Source organism: Sceloporus undulatus, chromosome 4, assembly GCF_019175285.1.
Source record: "Sceloporus undulatus isolate JIND9_A2432 ecotype Alabama chromosome 4, SceUnd_v1.1, whole genome shotgun sequence".
Taxonomy (NCBI): Eukaryota; Metazoa; Chordata; class Lepidosauria; order Squamata; family Phrynosomatidae; genus Sceloporus; species Sceloporus undulatus.
Window position 1 is genome coordinate 108075232 of NC_056525.1, and position 23273 is coordinate 108098504.

A 23273-nucleotide genomic window follows, 5' to 3' on the forward strand; every position below is an offset into this window, starting at 1 on the left:
GAGTCATTTCATTATTCACCACAGTAGAGCATTCTTGTTGTGTCTTTCGATGTAGTAGATAGGTGCTGTGCCAACATAGAACTTCATCACACAGGAAAAATTGGGGGTTTAAACACCAAAAATAACGTGAAAATCATGCAATTGCAATTAACATTTTCACACACATCGCGATTTCCTGTGAATAATTTGTTGCTGTTTATTGCCGGTTTATTCCCAGGATAATAGCACTTTAATTGCGACGTCGTGTGAAAATGTTAATCACGATTGCACGATTTTCACTGTTTAAACCCCCAATGTTCTCCATTTGTTAAAGTCCATAGTCCTTCAATGTACTGTTACCTGCAACAGTACCTTGCAAAACTTCTGAAAACTCATTCAACTTCTTCGGGAGATGTCTGCCTAGAAGTTAAAAGTATGGTAGAAACAATAAGCTCTGGTCAGAAGAGCTATAATGCATACGTTTACCCCTCGTTCAAATGGATAATCTTCTGTCCCAAGTTCAAACAATTCCCAGGGAAATTGGTTTCATGTATTTGTAGCAGATGCTTGCTGTGCACAGTCCTGATCAGCTAGGAATCGAGATGTCACAAAGATGTAAACTTAATGTTATATAAACAGACTTAAGCTTACACAATAATAGTTTTCCTTTCCTCCTCCTCCTTGCAATTCTTTCCACACATACACCTAGGCACACTCCACAGACAGCCCTGACAATTTTCCTACATGATCCAGGTTAGATGTGTAGTGGGGGTGCAGTGGAAAGAAGAATTTGATCCAGCCACAATGTCCATTCAAGACACAGATACAACCTGTCAACAGTTCGCCCACCCAGCTCAATCCAGGATTTGTTAGTTTGTTCATTTTTTTATTATCTTCAGATTGAATATTAAGCTTAAAAACCTTGTCTATGTGCATGCAAGTATGTGTGCATGTGCATGAGAATGTATGAGAATGCAAAGTGTATCAGAATTGAACAAATATGCATGATGTGGCTCTTTAAAAATAAAGAAGGTAGCCAGACGCTCTGAAGCACAGTAGAAGGGCAACATGGATTGAATCAGCATTTGAGTCACAGATATGGTAGGGCTGTCCTTTGAATTAGAAATATAGGAGGAGACAGTTCGACACACTGGGTAAAATAACGCTGTGACTACTATTTTCACATACTTTTCTACATAGCCATAATTACGGATTCTATTTGTTTTAGAAACTTCCCAGTTTTGGCCCCTACCTTGAACACCGCAAGAAGATAATAGCTGAGAATAAGTTGAAACTGAAGGAAGAGAGCAGGCCATTTCCCCAGATGGAGATAAAATCCTTTGTTCCAAAGAAGCCCATCCCAAGAGTGAAGGTAAGAAAAATAAAGACTTGCATAAAAATAGTCAGGTTTCTTTGATGGAACTCTTGTACATATGATTGTGGGTCAGTGGTCTGAGTGTGGGTTAGGATTTTTCCAGTAACTTTGTGTTAGTCACGTAAGTTGGAACAGTGAAAGAGCATACTCTCCAGCATTTCATAGATGAAAACTGGGACATGTATGTCCAACAAACAACAAGAGAGTGGTCAAGCTGGCTACTAATGAGGAAGAATAGACAAGCTAGGAAAAGTCACAGCAGTTTGCTTTTGCCTCAGCAAAAAGGGAAAGGGAAGATTTGGCTCTTTCTTTTCTTCTCCCTGCTGACTTGAGTGCCAGCTACCTTTGTACTTTGAAATCAGTTTTCAGCAACTGAAGTAAGATGAGGATAGAGGTGTAAAGTGGGAAGAGGAAAGGGAAAATCCATCATTTTAAAGGCAGATGAAAAAGAAGTATGACAAAGGACTAATCAGGACTGTTTCTGCCAAATCAAGACAGTTGGAGGGTATGAAAGAGGAGATCTAAACTGTACAAGGGTTAAACAAATTTCTCTGCTGCAAGAAATAGGTGGTGATATTTTGCATGACTGATGTTTCCCAAGGTTTAAAGTGTCAGCCTTGCAGGAATAAGAAACTCATTTCTCTGTATTTTTAATAGAGATGGAAAAAAATATTAACAATGTTGTTCATCCTCTGTAAGGAAGAGTTGAAACTAACATGAACTAATGTGAGATTTCTCTTCACTGTGCAAAAGTGAGAAGATCAGCAATAGGACAACTCACAGGCTAGAATCCTTTTAGTGTCTTGTGGAAGGTCTCCTGTGGAAGCAGGTTTTTTTTCCTGTGAGGGAACAGAAGGGAGGTTCTGTATGTGCTGCCATCACACATGCACACACACTCATTTGTACATCTGCTTCAGGTTGCCATTCTACATATACCACAATCAAAGTAGAACCCTACATGCACAGATTTATGCTGTATATTTTGTATTGAAAGCAGTGCAAATAACAAAAACAAACAGGTACTTGGTACCAAAACTCAAGCTCTTTTGTGTAAGAGAAAACTTTGTGAAAATTTTCACCATAAAACCTCCTTGAATTCTTTTAAAAAATCAAGAATGTACAAAAATGCTTTTACTTTCACCCAGTGTGGAGAAAGTATGGGTTTGATATGTTTCACTCTAAGTGCAATAATAAAATAAGCAAAGATTTAAATCCTTAGGTTTTTTTTGTTTGTTTGTTTAAAATAAATGTTTATTAAAGTTAAGTCTCTTTTTTTATATATCCTTAGTTTTTGGCAAGCCACAATTATGTGCCCTTGTTTGGGAGAGATTATATTTCAAATACATGATGTTTGATTTCTTTATTATTATTTTTTTAAAATTGTTGTGATAATGGAGATTATGATGTTGGCTATAGATGAAAAACATCATGCTTGGGTCATTTTCTTCATCCATATGAGATCTAGGTTAATTTGTGTTGATAGTAGATATCCCACATTACCTGTTTCTTCAGGTGAATGCTACTCATCACTTGTAAAAATGAGGCCTTCTAACTGCTGACTATAGTTCTAATTGGTATGCAGTTGATTTACAGAATTTATAAGCCCATTCACACTGATTCAGCTATTTCTGGTGTTAGCACAGTTATGCAACATTAGTTAGAGCCTACAGAAAGTCTTATTACCAAATCTGAATTTCATTTCTCCTAATCTAAATTATCTCAGTTTTATGCTCCCTCACCTCTTGGCTCCCTCCACCAATCTACTGGTATATCTTCATTGCCTTCTGATCCTTCCTGACATCTCATGCAATGGTATGATGTCAATGGTTTAAAAAAACCCTCAGTGCTACTAGGAAATTGCTATGAGGTGATACTAGCAATAGAATGCACATGACATTTGTAATACTCAGCTGAACATAAAGCAGTCCCCCTCCCCCCCACACAATTTTTGTGCAATAGCCAGCAATACATTCTATCCATCTGTGTGTTCTTTGTCATTGTGTTTCATATTACTACCTTAATATCTGAACTTCTCATAACATCTAGAATGTGCATGCAGTTTCTTATTTTAATATGATTGCAGCAAGAACAAGGCAAGACCTAGACTCATGTGATAAAATCCTTAGTTTCATCCTATGTAATCTTGGGAATTACAGTTTAGGAAGAGGTATTCAGAGAGCTCCTCTTATGCATTTGACTGAACTACAAACCGCAGTAATCCATAGGCTGTAGCCATGGCAGCTATTGTGGAATTATCATGCTGTCAATCAGTATTCCATATGGATTTTTGGTACTGAGGGATAGAACCTTTGAACTGGAAGGGATTCCATGAGCGATCTCTTCCAAGCCTTGCCCCCTTCAGTGCAGGAATCCATTGCTAAAGCCCTGAAAAGTATCAATCTAACTTTTTTTAATTGTATTATCAAATTTACTAAAACACTTGTGAAATCAATTTATTGTAGTTGTTTCTCATACTTCAGTCACTTCAGCTTTGCTGGATCTCCATGTTCTTGCAAGTGTCTGAATCTATTTAGCATTTCTACAGTGTGTGATATTATTCCTCGGAAGAAATATACCTGCTTCCACTCTTCTTTGGTAATTTAGGGCTGGTACAGACTGCCATGAAAAGCCAGCTTCCAGCCAGCTTGGGGGCATGGCGTATGCACAATGCATGCCCCCATGACACCTGAAAGCTAGCTTCATGCCGCCCAGCTGCCCCATGGCAGCTGGCTTCCAGGTGCTCTGGCAGTGCAGCATTTAGATGCCACACACTGCAGGAGTGCCATAAAGCTGTGGCCAAAATTTGCCACTTCTTTTTGGGCCAGCACAAAGGCAGATTGGGCTGCAGCATGCGGTTGCTGTGGCCCCAATCTGACTTTCTCAGGGGCAGTTTCTGTTCCACCACTTAGTTCCCATTCATCTGTCTTAGAGTCAGGCATTTATCCTCTCCCCTCCCCCCCCCCCCCCATTAATTTGCCTCCCCGCATTTCTCCACTGCTGTTGATTAATAACTGCTTGACATATCTAATCTGCAAATCTTTCATTTTCCCAGATATTGTGCTATACACCAAAATATCTCTTTTCATTTTAAAACGAACAATATGACTTTTCAGACACATATGTGCTCCCTTTGAGTGTGTCATCTGGGAGACATAATGCAAGTATTGTGCTGTAGCCTTGGATAAAAGGATTCCTCTTAATTTATGCCCCGGTCTCTTGAGTTCACCGTATTTTTCAATATCACAAAAGAAGACAATAACCCTCACTAGTAAACCACATCAGAATGATTGAGGAGCGTTCTTGTTTGGAAATTGAATTTTAGGACTACATTTAAAAGTTAATATTTTACAATTACTTCACACATTACTTCTAATATTTTTCAGTTATATGGCAGTTTTAATTTGCAAACTCTTTTGTGGTCTTTGGTTGCATTTCCCTGCACAGACTCCCTCTGAAATTATTGGTAAACCACCTTTTCCAGGAGACAATGAGTTTGCAGTGTTTCTGGCCTTGACTGTACTATATTTAACATTAGGCTGAAAATATAACCCTTTATTTTGCAGCATTTATTCACAGACTACTAACATTTGCAAGGGATAGGTATTTTAGCAAGTGAATGGGGAGACATGACATTTTCAGAGTGAATACTTATATACCAGGAAAAGTACTGACAGCAGCTCTTTGTCCCTTGTTGTTTTGGTAAGTATAATTGGCCTTTTGCACAAACATCCCAATGAGCCAATATCTTCCCACCAGTTGTCTCAGCTGTAATAAGTGACATTCTTGAGCCATTGCTCAATAGTGACTCTCACTGACATCTGGACTTGCCCTGGTGCAACACATCCAAAAGGAGCTGCTTTCTTCAGAAGCTATTATGCGGAAATGTGATGGCCACCAATAGCAACTTTTCTGTACACAGCTATGATAGCACAGCCAGTTTTTAAAGTGAAATAATGACGAATAAATGGATGCTAGAACACATCAAGGATGAACTTTTCCTAGAAGCCAAAAGAATTAAATTAAGGCTGTCATACTTAGGCCATATCATGAGAACACATGACTCATTGGAAAAGACAATGTTGCTTGGTATGGTGGAAAGCAGCAGGAAAAGAGGATGAACACATCATAGATGGATAAACTCAATAAAGGAACCCACAATCCTGAGTCTGCAAGACCTCAACAGGGCCACTGAGGAAAGGTTGTCTTGGAGGTTTTTCATTCATAGGGTGACCATAAGTCAAGCCTGATTTGAAGGCATTTAACATGCACAATGACAACTTCTTCTGCTGACCCAATGATTTTTCATTATTTTCCTCACATCCTGAAAATCTGTAGAGCGCTCTCGCGCTCTCTCTCCCCCCTTCTCTTTCTCCCCATCCTTTTTCCGCACACATTTCAAGGAAAATATTTCAGTCAGAACATTGGATTCATTGTTAATCATGTAACATTTTCTTTGGTGGCAGAAGAGACTAATCCTAGATTGGCAGGATCTGCTACACATTTATTAAACAAAGGTTTTTTTATGCCAAATCCAATATGTTGCCACTGTTTTTTCAATTCCAACCAGAATATGTTCCCCAGGTTTTCCTAGGATTATTGTCATTCCTATTTTGGAAGTATCAAATTAAGTAGCCATACATGTTACAATGAGCACAAGGTCTGAGAATGAACTCTTTCTCAGTTTTTCCTCACGTTTGTAAGTGATGACAATGGGAAGAGCGATTTCACCAAATTTTTCCTAAGCAGAGACAGAATCCAGCAACAGTGGGGAAGGGATGGGGATAAAATTGCAACATCATTATTATTATTATTATTATTATTATTATTATTATTATTATTATTTGCAGAAAATTATCTGCAGAAAATTTTGCAGCAATTTAGCTGACTTTTTCCCCCCTGAACTGTCCACCCTCCTCACAGGCAGAGCAATTATGGAAGGTGGAATAAGTATTTGTTTTATGGGATACTTTGCTGGAAGTGGACTGAAAATTCTTCAATAAAATCTGAAAGTCTTCATATCCTCCAGCTGTCTCAATTTGGCAGGGACAGTCCTGATAAATCCTCTGTTGTACCAATTTTTCAGCTGCATTTAAAATGTTCTTGTTTCAGTCTCCTCCTCCCACTTTCCTCCTTTGTCCTCAGCTTACTTCCATTGCTGAAAACCGAGTTCAGAGTTCAAAAGGAGTTTGTACTCAGTTAGCTCAACTGAGAAAGGAGGAAAGGGAGTGGAATTTTGCCCTTCTCAGTAGACTCAGGCAAAAGCAAACTGCTGCAGTTTCTTTTCACTTGTATGTTCTTTTTTATTAATAACTTTTGCCATCTTGACCACACTCTGATGTTGCTTGGCCACATGTGTCCTGCTTTTCATCTGTGAAATGTTGAATGGCATAAGTCTCCCAAAACTTCCTTTGGAAAGTCTTTGCTGAGAAACCACAGCCTTGTTCTGTTTGGTTAGCCTCTCCCCTTTCTTGTCTCTTCTTCACAGTCTGCAGCAAAATATAATTAAGCTGTTCTGGCATCATAGGTTTCCTCACCAGCCTAACAAACTGGTAAAACCTACCTACTCAGGTGTTACTGTGCACTACAGTAGACAATGGGGAATTCTGAGCTTCCATTTTCTGCAGCGACTGGATGGTTATCTGAATGGGCAAATCTACCTCCCCATAGTCTTAATGACAGAGCTTGCCCAGCATAGCATAATGGTTGTACAGCTGAAGTGAGATTCAAGTCCAGGTTTCCCTGGCCTGAATCTAATTCCTTACCCACTGAATCTGTGGAGCACCAGCAAATTAAAAATCTGTTTAAATTCCTCCCCCCTGCCCCCCGCTTCTGTTTTCCCAGCAGCTAATTGTTTTGACTGTGGCGTTAGATCATTAGCAACAGAATCATCAACTGGCTGCAGTTCTGTTCACACACCTGGTAGCCCCACTGACAAGGATGAGCTGCACAGGTGTCACCAAGGGCAGAACTGGGAAGCAACAGGATAGCAAAGGTCTAATTAAGGGCAGGATTTGGCCAGTAGTATCCTCATTACTGAAGCTAATGCACCAGTCAGAAAGAACACAGCTTGACTCTCCAAAGAACTGGCTTGTTCTCATATGGAGCTGGCAGTTTGGGGAAAAAACATATCATTATGCTTCTAAATTGAACAAATGCAATCTGGAGAAGCCAAGAGAAAGAAGAGATGAAGCCCCAAATTGCATTTACAATACAACTGTTTCAGAGCAAATCAGAGATGTGGGGGAACCATATTAATTAATCTTGATGGACAGAGGATTTGGTTCCAAGAACTTTGGAGCTAATAGTCTCAGGGAATGGCTATCAAGTGGATTCAGAGGCAGGAAACCACTGCACCTGCTAAGTATCTTCTTTACCTCCTGGTTTTACTGACTCTACATAGCTCCCCTTTATACAAATAATTCTTCAACTTTACATTTCACAAAAGGGTACTGGTGAACTAAGCATCCTGTCAATATGATTTCACTTTAACTCCCATGGATGCATCTTAAGGGATCCTGGGATTTGTCATTTGAAAAGGCATTGGTACTCTCTGAATGAGAATTCTATGTATCCCTCCCTGAACTGTAAATCCCAAGATGCCATAGGATCACTTAAAATAGAATGATAATGCTATAATTGTGTAGTGTAAAAGGCAGAAGGACATGGAGGTGAAACACTAAACTAGGGCCTCACCTGCTGTGGTCAAGATATTCCAAGAACAACCTAGAATATCTTAGAGCTTCCCCAACTTTCCCTCATATCCTGGCCCTCCATTTCTGCACCAGTGCAAATGTGTGCATGGGCATCCCCCTGAGCCAGCCAGCAGATCCCTTGCTGCCATGGGTTGGTCACATCTGAGGTCAGAATGAGGCATCCAGTGATCATCACATGGCTGGGCACTTTGTTCTGACAAACAACTGGTGACAGCAGTGATTGAAGTGGGCAGTTCAGTAGAATATCCATGCAGACAGCCACTCACTCCAGAACAGAAAATGAGTGCTCTGGATCTTCCCAGAAGATTCCAAGTAAGAAGAATATATATATATATATATATATATATATATATATATATATATATATAGGGTGTTGTATCCCAGTTCTGGTGCTGAATGTGCCAGACATCATCCTGACAGTTTTTACCAGAAATGGATGCTTGGGCTGTGTGCCATCTGAGCAGGATGATGGCCAGGGTGACCCAATGTCATCACCCCAAAGGAAACAAGGCACTGAAAAATGGACATTACAAAATAAAAGCTAACGAACACTAATACAAATGTAAACTCATGAATCCCAGTCATGCTCAGAATGCAGGACATCTTGAAATTCCTCCTAGAAAGAAGGTTGAAATGTAGCACATGTTCTGGAAAGGGGGGGAATGTCTGGTCACCTGGGCAATGGCAAAATAGGGAGCGGGAAATGGGCCTTTTGGCTTATGCACATAACGTCGAAGTATAACCAGGGTGAGTGAGGATTAGGGATGGAATCATTACTCAGCAGTGTTTTCTCCTACTTTACATTTTTAAATATATATATATCTCAAGATCTATCTGGCAAATCTGTAGAGAAATATAAGAATCCTTATCGTGTCCTTATCAAAACTTCTTATCAAATCCTAATCAAAGAAATTTAAGGATCCTTATCAAATCCTCATCAAAAATGAACTGAATGAAATTTCCAGTCATCTGAACTGAGCAAATTCAAGAGGCAAAGATATTCCAGCTATAGAGAGGATCTTCAGCATGATTAGACTGCTGTGAGCCAGCCTTAGCTCATCATCACATCTGAACACACAGAGATCTAAAGACAGAATTTCAAAAGCTAAATTCTTTGTTCATTCTGCCTAGATGAACAAATCTCTCAATTTCACATTCATTTTGAACAAAAACTCAGTTGTTTCCCATTGATTTATAAAGAAACTCACAGGTTTTGGAAAGTTCTCAACAGAAAGTGATCTGAATCAAATTCTAATTCATTCTTTTTTCTTTTTAAAGTGGACAGTAGCTTCTTTTGTAGAGAGGAAGTGTGATGCAATGGCTTGAGTGTTAGATTATGACTCTGGAGACCAGGGTTCAAATTCCATCTCAGCCATGGAAACTTTATCTGAACAAATCTTGCCAAGAAAACCCCATAATACATTTGCCTTAGGGTTGTTGTAAGTAAGAAACAACTCAAAGACAGACACAAAGAACAACAAAACATTTTTGCCCCAACATCTCCCACAATTGGCTTGATCAGTTACTACACAATGATTATATGAAGGACTTATTTGGCCATAGGTCCTTAGTCCAGTCATGTCTTAATCATGGTTGGCTGACTGACATAATGTATATTCTGCATGCTCATTTCAGATAAGTAGTAAGAAACAATAGAGCTCCAATAAAAAATCATAAAGCATACCAAATAACACAGTCAAATAAAACAGCAGGCATCCTTCCATCCTTCCAAATAACCAGTATCATAAAAACTGCCAACTCATTTCATCATTCATTAAAAAAAGAACCTAATTACAACTATAAACTATTTCTAGCAACTAGAAAGGATCTTAAGTGCTCCTACACCCTAATAAACTCAACAAAGATTTAAGTACATTTTAAGTCCCATTGACTACCATGAGATTTAAGCTTGCCTAATATCTGGCTAATATTTCAAGCTTTATGTGACTTTTAAAACATGGGTAAAATATAATGGTGCTTTGCATGCTTCATTTCTTTCTTTCTTTCTCTCGCTCTCTCTGTTGGCCAACTTTAATATTCAAGTCAGTGCAACCTTATCTTTCTAGTATGGCTTTCCCTGGAATCCTCAACCTTTGGTCTTTTGTGAAATGTCAGTTTCAATAGCTTCATTTAGAGTCCTTACATAGTAATGCAAAAGTGCCAGTGTTTCAAAATTTCTCGGTGTGTGAGGCCCAATATGTTCAAGGCAAGCACCAAGAGATTAAATGCATTCTGTACATTTCTTCATCAACCTATGATCTGAAGCATCTCTAGAGCTCAAATTCGAGTTAGTGAAATCTCTTAAGTAGAACAACTATCTTAGTTTTATAGTCAAATAGATGTTTTATTTCTGCCCAAATAAAAATAAATCTGGGGAAAACAGTGTGGAAAGTAGCCTACAAAATGTCCATACATACCCTCTAAGTATTCTGATTTGGCGGGGAGAATCCCAATTAATTCTCTGTTGTCCCACTTTTCCAGTTCCTTTGAAAATGGCCCTAGTGGTCTCTTCCAACTCTATGATTCTATGATTCTATGATTCTAAAATGTCCCTATTTCTTTCCCACCACCTCCCACATTCTGGTTTGGTCACAGGCTACAAACAGAATTCAAAGTACAAAAATAGTTTATAATAATAATAATAATAATAATAATAATAATAATAATAATAATAATAATAATATAAAAAACTTTAATTTATATCCCACTTTTTGTTACCACAATCAAAGTGGCATACAACATTTAAAAAAAAATACAATATATACAATCCCCCCTTAAAAAAGGATTAAACAATTCATTCCATTAAAATTACAAACGATAAAATCTAAAAACAATAATACAATAATAAAATAATGGTGGGCAGAGTCTTCGCTTATATATGTCTGTTGGGGAAGTGTTACATGGCCAGGTTCTATTCTGGGAAGGGCTGAGTTTGTACGCAGTGAACTCAAAAGGAGAGGAGGGAGTGTAATCTTGCCCTTCCCAGCAGACTCAGGCAAAAGCAAACTGTGGCAGTTAGCATGTGTGTTCTTCCTCATTAATACCTTTTGCCATCTTGACCACACTCTGATTTTGATTGGACACTCATGCCCCATGTTGGAAGGTACAAAATTGGTAGCCAGTGAAAGGCATCTGTCCTTTTCAGACTATTGCTGTCCAAATGAAAGGAAGAAAACAAAGGGATAGGAGTAGCTACTTCACTCTGCTCATGTATTTGTTGTAACACCTATTTTGAATATCTGGATAAGGCTAACGATGCAGCACTCTCCCAGTGCAAAAGAAGTGCTGAGTGGTTATATTATTTCTATAGAAGAGCAACAGAATTACATTGCTTTGTCTCTCAGCTAGAAAGAATTCTATGCTATCCTACCTCTCCAAATCCTGCTTGATGATGTGGAACATAGAGGTAAAATACCTGAAATGAGCCCCCCCAGCTCTGTTGCCTCTGCTTTTAAGGACTGTTATTCCCAAGAAAGAGCCTATTTTAGGACTATCAATCAGAATTGGAAGAAAAGAACTCTCCACAGAAAGCAGGACACTGGTCCATTGGACCATCTAGTTCAGTATTGTCTACACTAACTAGCAGTAGCTCTTTGAGTCTCAGACTAGAGAGTTTCCCCCCCCCCCCCCAAACTTATTTGGTGATACCAGATACACTGGACCAGGTCTTTCTGCATGAAAAACGTGTGCTGTACAAGTGAGTTATGGCTATGGACATTAATCTGTTGCTTGTTCTGTCCTTGTGGATATTAATAACATTATTTCAAAAGATTTCTTCCTGCTTGGTTAGATTACTGAAGCTTTTTGCAAATTTTGAATGACTTTTTACAACTCAGGAATTATAATGCGTGTTGGGCAGGTTGCAAAAACAATGGCATCTTTTTGTGAAATACAACTATTATATCATACACACAAAAAAAAACCCTCAAGGCTTTTTGCTGTTGCTCCTGCTAGGAGAGGGAAAAAGCTCTTCTGCGTGGAAAAAAAAATCTTACAGCTTGATTATTATTTTTTCCAGTGGAATGTTTCCTATTTGAACGTATCCTTCCTTATCAAGGAGAACAAAATTAGTGACTATTCTTTACAGTGATAGCTGTGAGACCTCTCCCAAATGAGTCTTTTGCATCTAAATAACAGCAAAAAATAAAGCAGCTCTCACTCCACTTGGGCCAGTTCTCAAGTTGCTCTTCTGTTTAATACATCTCTGTAATAACACTGTACTCTTGTTAAGGACTACTATCTTGTGGTTTTAAATCTCTTTCTTCCAAAAGAGGTTTTTCTAACTATAGTATAGGTAAAGCCACAGTTACATTTTTGAAACACGATCCCGACTTCACAGAGAGGAAAGACCAAGTACAATTCTGGAATTGTTTGCAAACTTTCAAATGTTCTAAAATTCTTCGTCAGGCTAGGTGGTGAGAAAAAGGGAAGGTGAAGGAAAATGTCATGAAGATCCAAACCTTTGGGTAGGTGCTTTGAACAATGACTTCTCCAGCTAAACTCAGTTCTGAAATGAAGAATGCAAATTTGATGAGTCACTAGTTATGTAGGTATTCTGTTACATCTAGCAAGTCCTGGTGAAACTAAAATGGTGGGTCTCGATCTCTGGAAATACAAGGGTGATAGCAGCTCAGGTAGCTCTCTCTCTTACCTTAGGCAAAATGCATATGTTTCATCTTGAAACATGATTTCCGCAATTGGGACAAGAGATTTCAAAACAAGCAATGATGGTAATAATAGGTACTTGGGTAACTGAGCCCATTATGTGTCCTTTACAATGGGGACGTTCTTTGTTTTGTGTCATTAATGACCCCTTCTCCTTCTCTCATAATGAGTTCTCAGAGGTGTGCTAATGAACAGTGGCCATGACTAGTCAGGCTGTGTGTGTCATGTCACTTCTCTTTGTGTCCTCATTTTCCTTCCTGTTGCGCTAAACAATGGTCACTGAGGATAATTTAATTAAATGATTCACGCAGATTAAAATGGAGATCGGATGCACACAGATCTAAAATGCAGAGCTCAGATCTAAAATGCAGAGCTCTTGTGGGGAGTGGGATATGTTGTGCTCTTCCATGGTTTTAAATTGCATAGACATCAATACCTGTTATCCAGCAGCAGTTATGAAGTGATTCTGGCTCTTCCCATCATTCCCAGCATTGCCATAGTGTCTGCAAAACAACATCCCACGGAAACATGCTGTCAAGTAGCTCCTCTTCAGCCATAAAACAACCTTGGGTATCTCTGAAGTGTTTCAATAATGCTTCTTTCCCACCATCCCTTTCTCCCTTCCCCCTAGGATATAATTGGAAAAGCACTGCGGTATATTGGAACATATGGAGAACTCAGTAATACGGAACAAGTTGTGGCTCTGATTGATGAGGAAATGTGTATCAACTGTGGCAAATGCTACATGACCTGTAATGATTCTGGCTACCAGGTAAGAGCACAGCTGTAATTAGCAAAGAGACACTGTGAGTTATCTTTTTGCTGCTGAGGCAGAAGGAATCCACTCTCTGTTGACGGGCGTGTGGGAAAAGGAGATTTACAAGATACTGGAAATTAACACTGGCACACTCCCAGGTATAGACTGCATGAACCATGTCTGATCCATTCGTGGAGCTTGTCAATAAAGCAGGTTTCTTAGAGACTTAGGATTCACAGAGCAATACACCAAGCATCCTTCCTGTCCTGTTTTTCCTACTGCACCACATCTATTGCTGAACTGCCATGTTTCTCCCAATATAACATGCTTCAGTCTGCAGAAAACTGCTAAAGACAAGATCATGTTGGAGAAAAAGCATTCTTTTACAATGCCATGATATCTACCTTTTAATCTACTTAAATTAACTAATACTCCAGTGCATTTCGCTGATCAAGTAATAAGCTTAAGCTCTGTATCACAGTAAGGAACCCTTAACTTCTACTCGCTACTTTTAAAAATATGGTATCAATCAGCTATTCTGTGCCCTTTTCAAGACCAAGTTAGAAATAAAGTTTATGATTGATTACAGAATGACTTAATAAAAGTGTTTCATTGATACCACATTCCAAACATATGGTGTAAGACAAAAAAATTTAAAGATTAGTAAGGCTTTAGAAAATAAATTAATTACCAGATCACACCCAAGATCCACCCTGAATTGTAAAACAGCCAAAAGTATTACTTTTTAATTTCTCAAAAATAACAAAATGGATCTGCAACAGTCATGGATTGGACATGAGAAGGAACTGTCCCAGTGCCAAAAAGAATTGCAGGTTGGTGACAGGAGCTATAGTGGAATTCCACCTGCAGAACTCTTAGCACCATGCTAAGCACATGTAACATAGTTATATCATTCATTATTAGGAAAATTTTCTAATTACAAAGGACTAAAGGGAAAAAAATCTATGATAAAATATGCGCTTTGTAATGGGATTGTTCTACAGGTAGAGTTGGTTTGTACAAAAAGCAGAATTTCAGGTTTTACAAAAATGTAAACAGGCTACTTTTACAATTTTCTTGAAGTAATAAAACATTTTTTAAAAAATAGTCCAGTACTCTGTATCAGCTACTAAATTAAGTATTGATATACCTAGTTAATTAAGGTCTTGAACAGCCTGGCCTGAAAGCTCATCCTGGAGGCGTAGTCAGGACATCACATCCACATGACACACACCCGACTCCGGCGCCCTGATGCCGCGTGGTGCTCCACATGGTGTGCAGCATCATGACGCTCCTCCAGCACTGCATCCATACGACACAGCACCGAAAGAACACTACCAAGCCGCGGCAACGCGGCTGTGGCACCCTTTAAGGGTGCAAAAAGGAGTTGCTTTTTGCAGCTCCATTTTGTGCCCTGGAAAGGTCAAATCAGGCCCACGGCGTGAGGTTGCTGCGGCCCCAATCCAGCTAAAGAAGGGGTGGCTCCATGCCACCCCTTCAGGGCTGTATGTACATCCCCTAAGTAACCTCTCCTGGCCTAACTCCCACCCCCACAACTTGACTGAAATGGAATTCCCCCAAGCTCAATAGTGTCCATTATAACTGCATGAAACTTTAGGCTCTGTCTCCCCATACAGGATCTTGGCCTATTTTAAACACTAATGAATTAAACACATACAAAAACACCCACAAAAGACATAGCCAGCACCTAACCAGTTAGGGTTCCTTCAACAGAACACCAGCTTATATCCCAGAGGTATATTTGAATAAAAATGTTTTTGCCAGCTAGTGGAAGTGCAACAGAGAAGCAGCAAACTTCATATCCTGTTTTAAAGCCTAAATCATCATGGGGTTTTTTTAAAATAAATAAATAAATAAATAAATAAATAAATAAATAAATAACAAGGCTCACCAAATGGGTTGTCTATAACTGACCTCATCCTCAAATCTGTACACTCAAGATTATATACTGATCATCATACTTATGGTATCCCCATTGATTCCAGTCTAGATCCACTGACAGAGCGGAGACAAAAGAGTCATGAAGTTGTTGCAAATATTCCTCCCATCTAGGCACTTTCTTAAATAATGAAAGGCTCTCTATCCAGAAGCAGGATTAACTGTCAAAACAATTAAGGTTGTAAATTTATACATACCTTTCTCAGAGCAAGTCCAACTCAGTGAGACCTCCATCTGACTAGATGTGTATAGGATTGTAGTATAAGAAACTCAGGATGCATCTATACTGTAGAAATAGTGACATTTGCCACCACTTTAAGTGCTATAGCTCCACCCTGGTATTTGTAGTTTTACAGGGTATTTAGCCCTCTGTCAAAGAGTATTGAAGTGTCACAAAACTACAAATCCCAGCATTCTGTAGGATGGAACCATAGTGGTTAAAGTGGTGTTTATTTGCATTATTTCTACAGTGTAGATGCACCCTCAGTGACGGAAAACACTGTTGCTGTCTCTTAATGTGCTTGACTTTAGGATGAGATAATCTCTGGATTCCTCTGTCTCTCCACTGAAAGAGTCTTTGGGTCCCCATCTCCTTCAGGAAACAGGGATCTTTTTCATTTTTCATGGTGCATCTTTTCCAGTGTTTACCAATTTCAGTCAGTACCACTTTAGTAACCAACTTGAAGTCTTGCTGGGGCATCACTTTCCCCTTAGCTCCACAGGTCAGATCTAATTTTATGTCTGCTTAAGGTTAGTTGGCAAAGCCCATGATCTGTGCAGTGCCTACAAGCAGCAACCAAACTGTTTGTATCATTTATTTTTTAGATATCAGGAGGTTACTGCAAAATCAGGGCCTGAAGCAGAACAGCCTGTCTATGTCCACAGAGATATTTTTCTGGGAAAAGGGTTAATGCAAGTAAACAGGAAGTTAAAAAGCAAGCATTGCATACTGAAAAACTATGGAAACAGAAGATAAGAGAGGCACCGGCACCGAGTTTGTCTTGCAGAGCACAGTTATCAAATGCCATCATTGTCTAATAAAAATGTACTATAATATCTTATAGTGACAGTGCAAAATAATTTAGTTTGCTTGGAACAGTAATCATGTTCTGGTGGTATTTTATTTTTAACAGGGGAATAGTACTCTTATTCATACTAAAAACAGTTACTCTGAAATGAAACAAACAAAAATATGAATGCAGTGAGAACTGCTATCTAAATATATTTCAGGGAGCCAAAATAATGGAAGACATTGAAAATAAAACATGTTTGTGCACAGATGAGATAGCATAGAGTGGTGATTGGTTAATTTCTAAGCAGAGCACAATAGTTGCTGATGTTGTTGTTTGTTGTTATATGTCTTCAAGCCCCCCTCCCCAAGTCATCACAACCTTGCCTTATGATTTTCATAGTAAGATTTTATTCAGAGGAGGTTTGCTTTCTTCTTTGACTAAGCGAAAGTGACTTGCCCAAGGTCATCCAGTTGGTTTCCATGGCCAAGTAGGAACTCAAGTCCTGGGTCTCCCAGTCCTAGTCCAACATTCAAACTACTACACAACACTTACTAATATCTACTTAAACATCACACACTCTGACCAATCCTGTACTCTTAATGACTTGGGCTTCATCTACACTGCCGAATTAGCAAGTTTGACACCTCTTTAACTGCCATGGCTCAATGCTATGGAATTCTGGGGGTTTTAGTTTTGTGAGATATTTAGCCATCTTTGTCAGAGAGCTCTGGTGCCACAAGAAATACAAATCCTAGGATCCCATAGGATGGAGTCGTGACAATTAGAGTGGTGTCCAACCTGCATTGGAGAGCCAACTTAATTCTGCAATGTGGCAGCAGTCTCATGAGGAAGCCAGCTTGGGAGACATGGCAGGGATAGGTTCCCTGGTGGACAAGAGTTGCTCAATCTATGGGCCATAACCTAAATCCCCTTGAATCTGTTTTATGGATCTTTGGAGAGGCCAACTGTGCAAGGGGCCAGGTTCAATTTTTGTGTTTATGCCTTACACTTTCCTACACTGATGCCAAAAAATTAAGTTAAACTAAACCCACAAGTAACTTCCAGTTTGCACTAGCTTTATTTTTAGCCGCTGGCGGTGGTAGGGAGAGGGGACAGTTTACCGTCTTAGAAGGAAAATCATTCACAACTGCCACATTTTGGTGTGTTTGGGGGGGGGGGCAGTTTGGTTTTTTAAAAAATTGCCTGGTTTTGTTTTAGACTGGGGAAGGAAACTCTGAGGGTGTGTTGGGAGACCAACAAAGTAAGGGATTGGGATTGCATGCAGCCCGAGTCTGCACTTTCCCATGACTCTTCTGTCATGGTTGCTGCTGCTCACAGTGATACTGGCTCCAGGAGTCTGGGGACTGGAGTCTAAAAATTGGTAGAGTATTACAGTCCAAAAAGTAACTTTTCCAGATTCTGCTTCACAGTGCACTCTTTGAGGACTGTTGTCTTTGGGTTTTGCAGAAGATAACTGATGAAACATGGCATGGCATGACATGGCTGGATCCATTTGGACACATACCTTCACACATACATTTAAGATTTTCCCCAGCCTTTAAAAAGAAAAGAAAAGAAAAGAAAAGAAAAAGAACACGAGAGACAAGACTAGCTGCAACTCACTGGGCCCAGTCCCACTACGATTTAAAGCGATTTTCTGATCGGATTATATGTGCCTTGTTCACACTTGAAACAGTTTCAGAACTGACTGTGTTTGGTTTGACGGTTGTGAGAGTGAGGGAGAACTCTGACAAGTATGTGGAGGGGATAGAGCCCCAAACTTTTTAAGTTGGGTTCAATCCTGTAACCAGCGTGACCCAATGTCCTCACCACTAAGGAAAACAAGGCTCCCCCTTCTCTGGATATGCCTCGCTCTTTTTGAGAGTGGTTGAGCGGCGGCGGCAGCAGCAGAAATGAAGGCAGAGGAGGAAGAAGAGGACCTCTGTCACTGCTGGACCTGCTCTTGCTGCCCTCTCAGAGCACCATGAGCGCCACAGAAACCACCTTCTCCCAACTGATGATGTTGTTTTACTGACAGCAGCGCAAATCAAGTGGGAACGATAATTGTATAAAAAAAGACACAAATTCATGGAATAATGAAATAATACACTTCCATAGTGAGAATTATGCATTGGCCTGAATTGATTCAGAGACTCAGTGTCAATGTGAAGCACAAAGTGATTTAAATGCAAGTGGGAATAGCCCCCCCAGTTGAGTATATTGTATGTACTTTTCGTAGCACCCAGAATCTATGAAATGGCCATTTAGATGGCTTTGTGCACTGAGCAACTAAATAGCACCAGTGTTAGTAGTACTAGTACTAATATTATAAACATTTGTGGAAATTAAGTGCATTTACCTTTTTTAATTGTATTCTATTTTTATCAAGTATTTAATTCTATTTTAATAGTCGCTTTTGTATATTTTTAATTGCACTGTGCTATCACATTGTAAGCTGTTCTGACTTCCACTTTTGGAGGAAAAGCAAGATATAAATTACAACAACAGTGCCAGTAGATACTCATCATATGAAAGACTGACTTTGTCAAAGGAAAAGCCATATATCTTTATAGAAGTTAAATATCACACACCTACACACACCTTGTCCTGAGGTTTGGTTCTGTTTTTGACTACACTGTGGGAGGTGTGTGTGTGGGGGGGGGGTACTTTTGTGTCTCTGTGTGTTCATTGGAGAGGGAGAGATTACCAAGAGAAGATTTGCATCTGCATTTCTAATTTTTCAAACTGCATTTTCCTTGCCATTGAAACTGATAACAAAAGCTGCAGTGCCGTTCCAAACAAAGATGTCTCCAAGCACCTCAACTACAGATGCTAAAAATGGGGCTGTTGTTGACCTTTTCTGTGAGTGACATCAGTGCTGTTTATTTCTGCTTGCAGGCTATACAATTTGATCCAGAAACCCACCTGCCCACCGTTACCGACAGTTGTACCGGCTGCACTCTGTGTCTCAGTGTCTGCCCTATTATTGACTGCATCCGAATGGTTTCCAGGACAACACCTTATGAACCAAAGAGAGGACTGCCCTTAGCTGTGAACCCAGTGTGCTGAGGTGATCAGACCAGCAGTTAAAGTGAACCTTACATTTGCTTGACTCTATTGATTTGGTTTCTAATTAGTACCAGCAACTCCAACTATGTTAACAGGAGGGAGAAAAGAACTTAATGATGGCAACCATTATAAGGTTGGCTGTATCTTCCAATCTTTTTAAAAAGTCTTTAGATAAGCAGGAGTTGTTTTATTGAGTGCTACCTGTCCTTGTCTTTTCTGAGAAGCTATATTTCTCTTTTTTTTTCTTTTGCAGATCTTGATATGTTCTGATTATTTTAATGATTCTCTCTCGCACACACCCCACAACACACACGTAAAATTAGAGGAGTTTATTTCTAACCAGCGAAAACCTTGACATGCAGACAAACTTTGTTGCCAGGGAAACACTTAGTAATTACACATTTCATTTCCCCTTAAAACTGTTTTGTATAAGATGTAATTAACTACATAACATACAAACAATACAATGTGGATTGTGTATGTGTGTGTTTTTTTTAATTCCAGAAAGATATAAAAAGAGGTTTAAATGTGTATCTCTGAACTATTCATCAGTTTCAATGGCTACAGCATATGGCAATCTATTACCTTAATTCTCCCTAAATTCTCCCTCTGACTAGGCACTAAAAACTGAATTTGTAAATACACTGCACTCTTTGCCATTTGATGTTTTTCAGCTGGTAGCATGATTTCTTTGTTTTTGTTAATGAACCTTGAGAGCCACATTCTTTCAAACACAAGCATTAGTTCAGGAATCTGATTTATGCAAATCTCTGCTGCATTAATGTGTTGTTTGGAAGATTATTTTATTTTTGAGGTCTGAGCAGACAGGTTTTTACTTTTACATAGGTTCTCTTCAATGCACACAGTGCCAAGCAAACTTAAATTACCATCCTGTGCAAAACAAAGAAGTTCAACATTTCCTATCTCCACAGAACTCTAACATCTATTGCCATAAAGGTGCTCACCTCATGCCCACAATCGCTATGCATGGTAGTAGGAATGTGTGAGGAATCAGTACAATTCACTTTTTATGTGAACTTCCCCCAGTCTCCTCCTGCTCAGGAATGACATGAACCAGAAGCCATGCATGTTCTGGTAGGCTCATGTTGCTGAAGGGCTCTGGATGCATCCAATACAATGGGCACATAAAAAATGTGGATCGAAAAATGCAGATATTTCAGATGTGCAGCTTACAAATAGCACAAATACGCCTTAAAGGAGAAATGTGTGCATGCAAGCAAGCAAGATGTATGACACTCAAAGATTTGACTATTAAAATAAAACCACAGGGAGAGGGGTTCAGTAGATGTGGAGATGGGGAAATGTGGAAGTCCATGGATTCAGACTTGATAGATGTGTACAATCCTATATGGAGCAAGAACCCACAGGCTTCTGCTGAGTTGTCCTCTTCTTCCCACAGAGCATACAGTCTTTGTGCCAAATGTACCAGCCACTCTTAATGAGATGAACCCCTTCCCACTTTTCCCTCTGAAGCTCACTCCTTTCCAGGGACCCAGCACACATCTTATCTCTAAAAAGATAATGAACATGCTGTGCACTGGGACCTAGATAGGAACAGGCAACCTGATGAATGTAAAACATACAGGAGTCCTTCACATTATGGGGAATGAGGAAGTGTGTTACTCATATCCAATAGTAGCATACTCAGATGGAATCCACAGCAGGAGGGCAGGTCTTAGTAATAGCATGTGGAAATTAATTCCACACATATGGATGCTTGGGAGTGAAAAGGTTCAGGACACAGTTAGCAAAAGTAATCATTATGAGTTATATCCTATGCTGGTCATCTGCCAGTAAAATGGAAAGCTCTGGCAGAATAGAGTCTACCTTCCCTTGTGTATTCCAAATCTGCTCTGAATGTTAGGGAGATCTTTCACAGCAGATGGGAGATGAGAAAGAAACAAGGAGATGTCCCATTGTCCAAGTGCAAGTAAATAGTTTTAGTTTCACTTATATACTGATCTCACAGTACTATAGCAATATCTCTCTATATAATAAATATAATGGTAATAAATATAATAAAATATGCAGTCTTTTTGAAATACTGTAATTAACAAGAGATGTATCAGTGCCTAACAGAGACTAAATAATGTTTTAATTATGTGAAAAATTATTTTAGCTACCTATTTTCCTGCAAACACACACACAACCAATTAAGATATTAAAGTCTGAAGTAAATATTGTCAACATACTATTGCCGTATGTTGGAAAAGGTGTGTTCTATTTTTGAATATTTATAACTCAAAAATAGCACACATGCCTTTGAAACTTACAGCAATATTGTGCTAACAGCTGTTTGGTTTTGTTCTCAGATTTTTAAATAGGTAGTGTGTTTGCTACAATAGAAGAGAAGCATGGGTTTCCCCCTATTCTGGAACAGCATGTTAGCATCATCTTATTTCTCAGTTGGGAATTTTTGTGTACTGATACTTTGCTAGCTTCTTTGTAATGGAAAAACTACCAAAAAGGAGTAAATGTTTAAAATAATCAACAACATTGATTATTTAAAATTAATTCATTTCTTTACTCTCTGCCATCAACTGAAGACACTGAATTTTGATTATTCATATTAAATAATGTTTGTGTTCAAATTTCTGTACTTTTATATAGTCATAAATAAATCAGAATTAAGGAGCATTGTGCAGCCTGGTTTTATATGTGTTCCTCTACACTGCATTTTGAAGCATGACATGGTGATTTGCATTTGCTATTTAGTGGCATTTCAGAGTCTCCAAAATGAAGTCACTGCTTCTGGTCACGTTCTCCAAAACATTCCCATTCAATCCAATCATTCTATCTTGGAGAATTTATGTTTACCTCAGAGGCTGAAGGCCAACAAAATAAGTAAAACTGTATATGGAGTTCTAAGCAGGTTTTGTGGGGCAGGAAGGGGGTTGAAGCTCTACGAGAATTTGAAAAACCTATTTAATGCAGAGAATAGAGAAATATGAATGTGTTGCTCTAAGGAACGAGATTATAGCACCTTCAGTATTCAAAAACTATTGTGCACTTACAGCCTAATTCAGGACTTGTTTACATGTGCAGGGAGAATCAAGACTGATTGGGATCATTTTTAGCTTGGCCTCTTCCTACTAAATATAGTTGGCTGGAATCCTATGTGGGATTTACATATGTGTAAGTGCCATAGTTATGGTGCTATGCAATGAATTACAGCTCACCCCCCAAATCCCCACTTAGCAGAAAGCAATCACTGAAATTGACAGGGGTCTCTTCCCTTCTTGCTCTGGAAGCATCTGACTGCTATTTCTGCCCCCTCTCATGAGAGATCTAGTGCAACAAGAGAAGAAGGACCCCATCACAATTCCCCCTCATGTGGGTGAACACTCGTGTAAGAGGAGTGGGAACAACAACTAGTTGCTTCCCTAGTTATGGTGAGACACCCATCAATCTCAGTGTCTGGTCAGTACAGATGCGGGGAATTTAATGGTCGCTACATAGTCCCTAATTTACTAGGGTCTACATAGAGATTGTGTATATAAAACAGTCTCAAGTGCACTGCAGGTTATGCATCTGTAACTTCCATACAGCATTCTGGCATAGGCATGTTTGTTGTTGTTATTGTGCCTTCAAGTCATTTCTGATTTATGGCAACCCTAAAGCAAAGCTATCACATGGTGTTCTTGGTACAATTTGTTTGGAAGGGGTTTCCCCTTGCTTTTCTCTGAGGCTGAGAGAGTGCAACTTGCCCAAGGTCACCCATT

General features: G+C 39.2%; 1 protein-coding gene across 1 annotated transcript in view; it reads left to right on the top strand.

The window, feature by feature from the left end:
- The window catches only part of DPYD (dihydropyrimidine dehydrogenase), a 617920-nt gene extending 595734 nt beyond the window's left edge, over positions 1-22186 (top strand). The window contains exons 22-24 of the mRNA XM_042465741.1: positions 1208-1351; positions 13364-13504; positions 19360-22186. Coding sequence (XP_042321675.1) covers positions 1208-1351; positions 13364-13504; positions 19360-19530 — 456 coding nt within the window. The 3' untranslated portion in view covers positions 19531-22186. The remainder of the gene's footprint in view (positions 1-1207; positions 1352-13363; positions 13505-19359) is intronic.
- The last annotated feature ends 1087 nt before the right edge of the window (positions 22187-23273 follow it).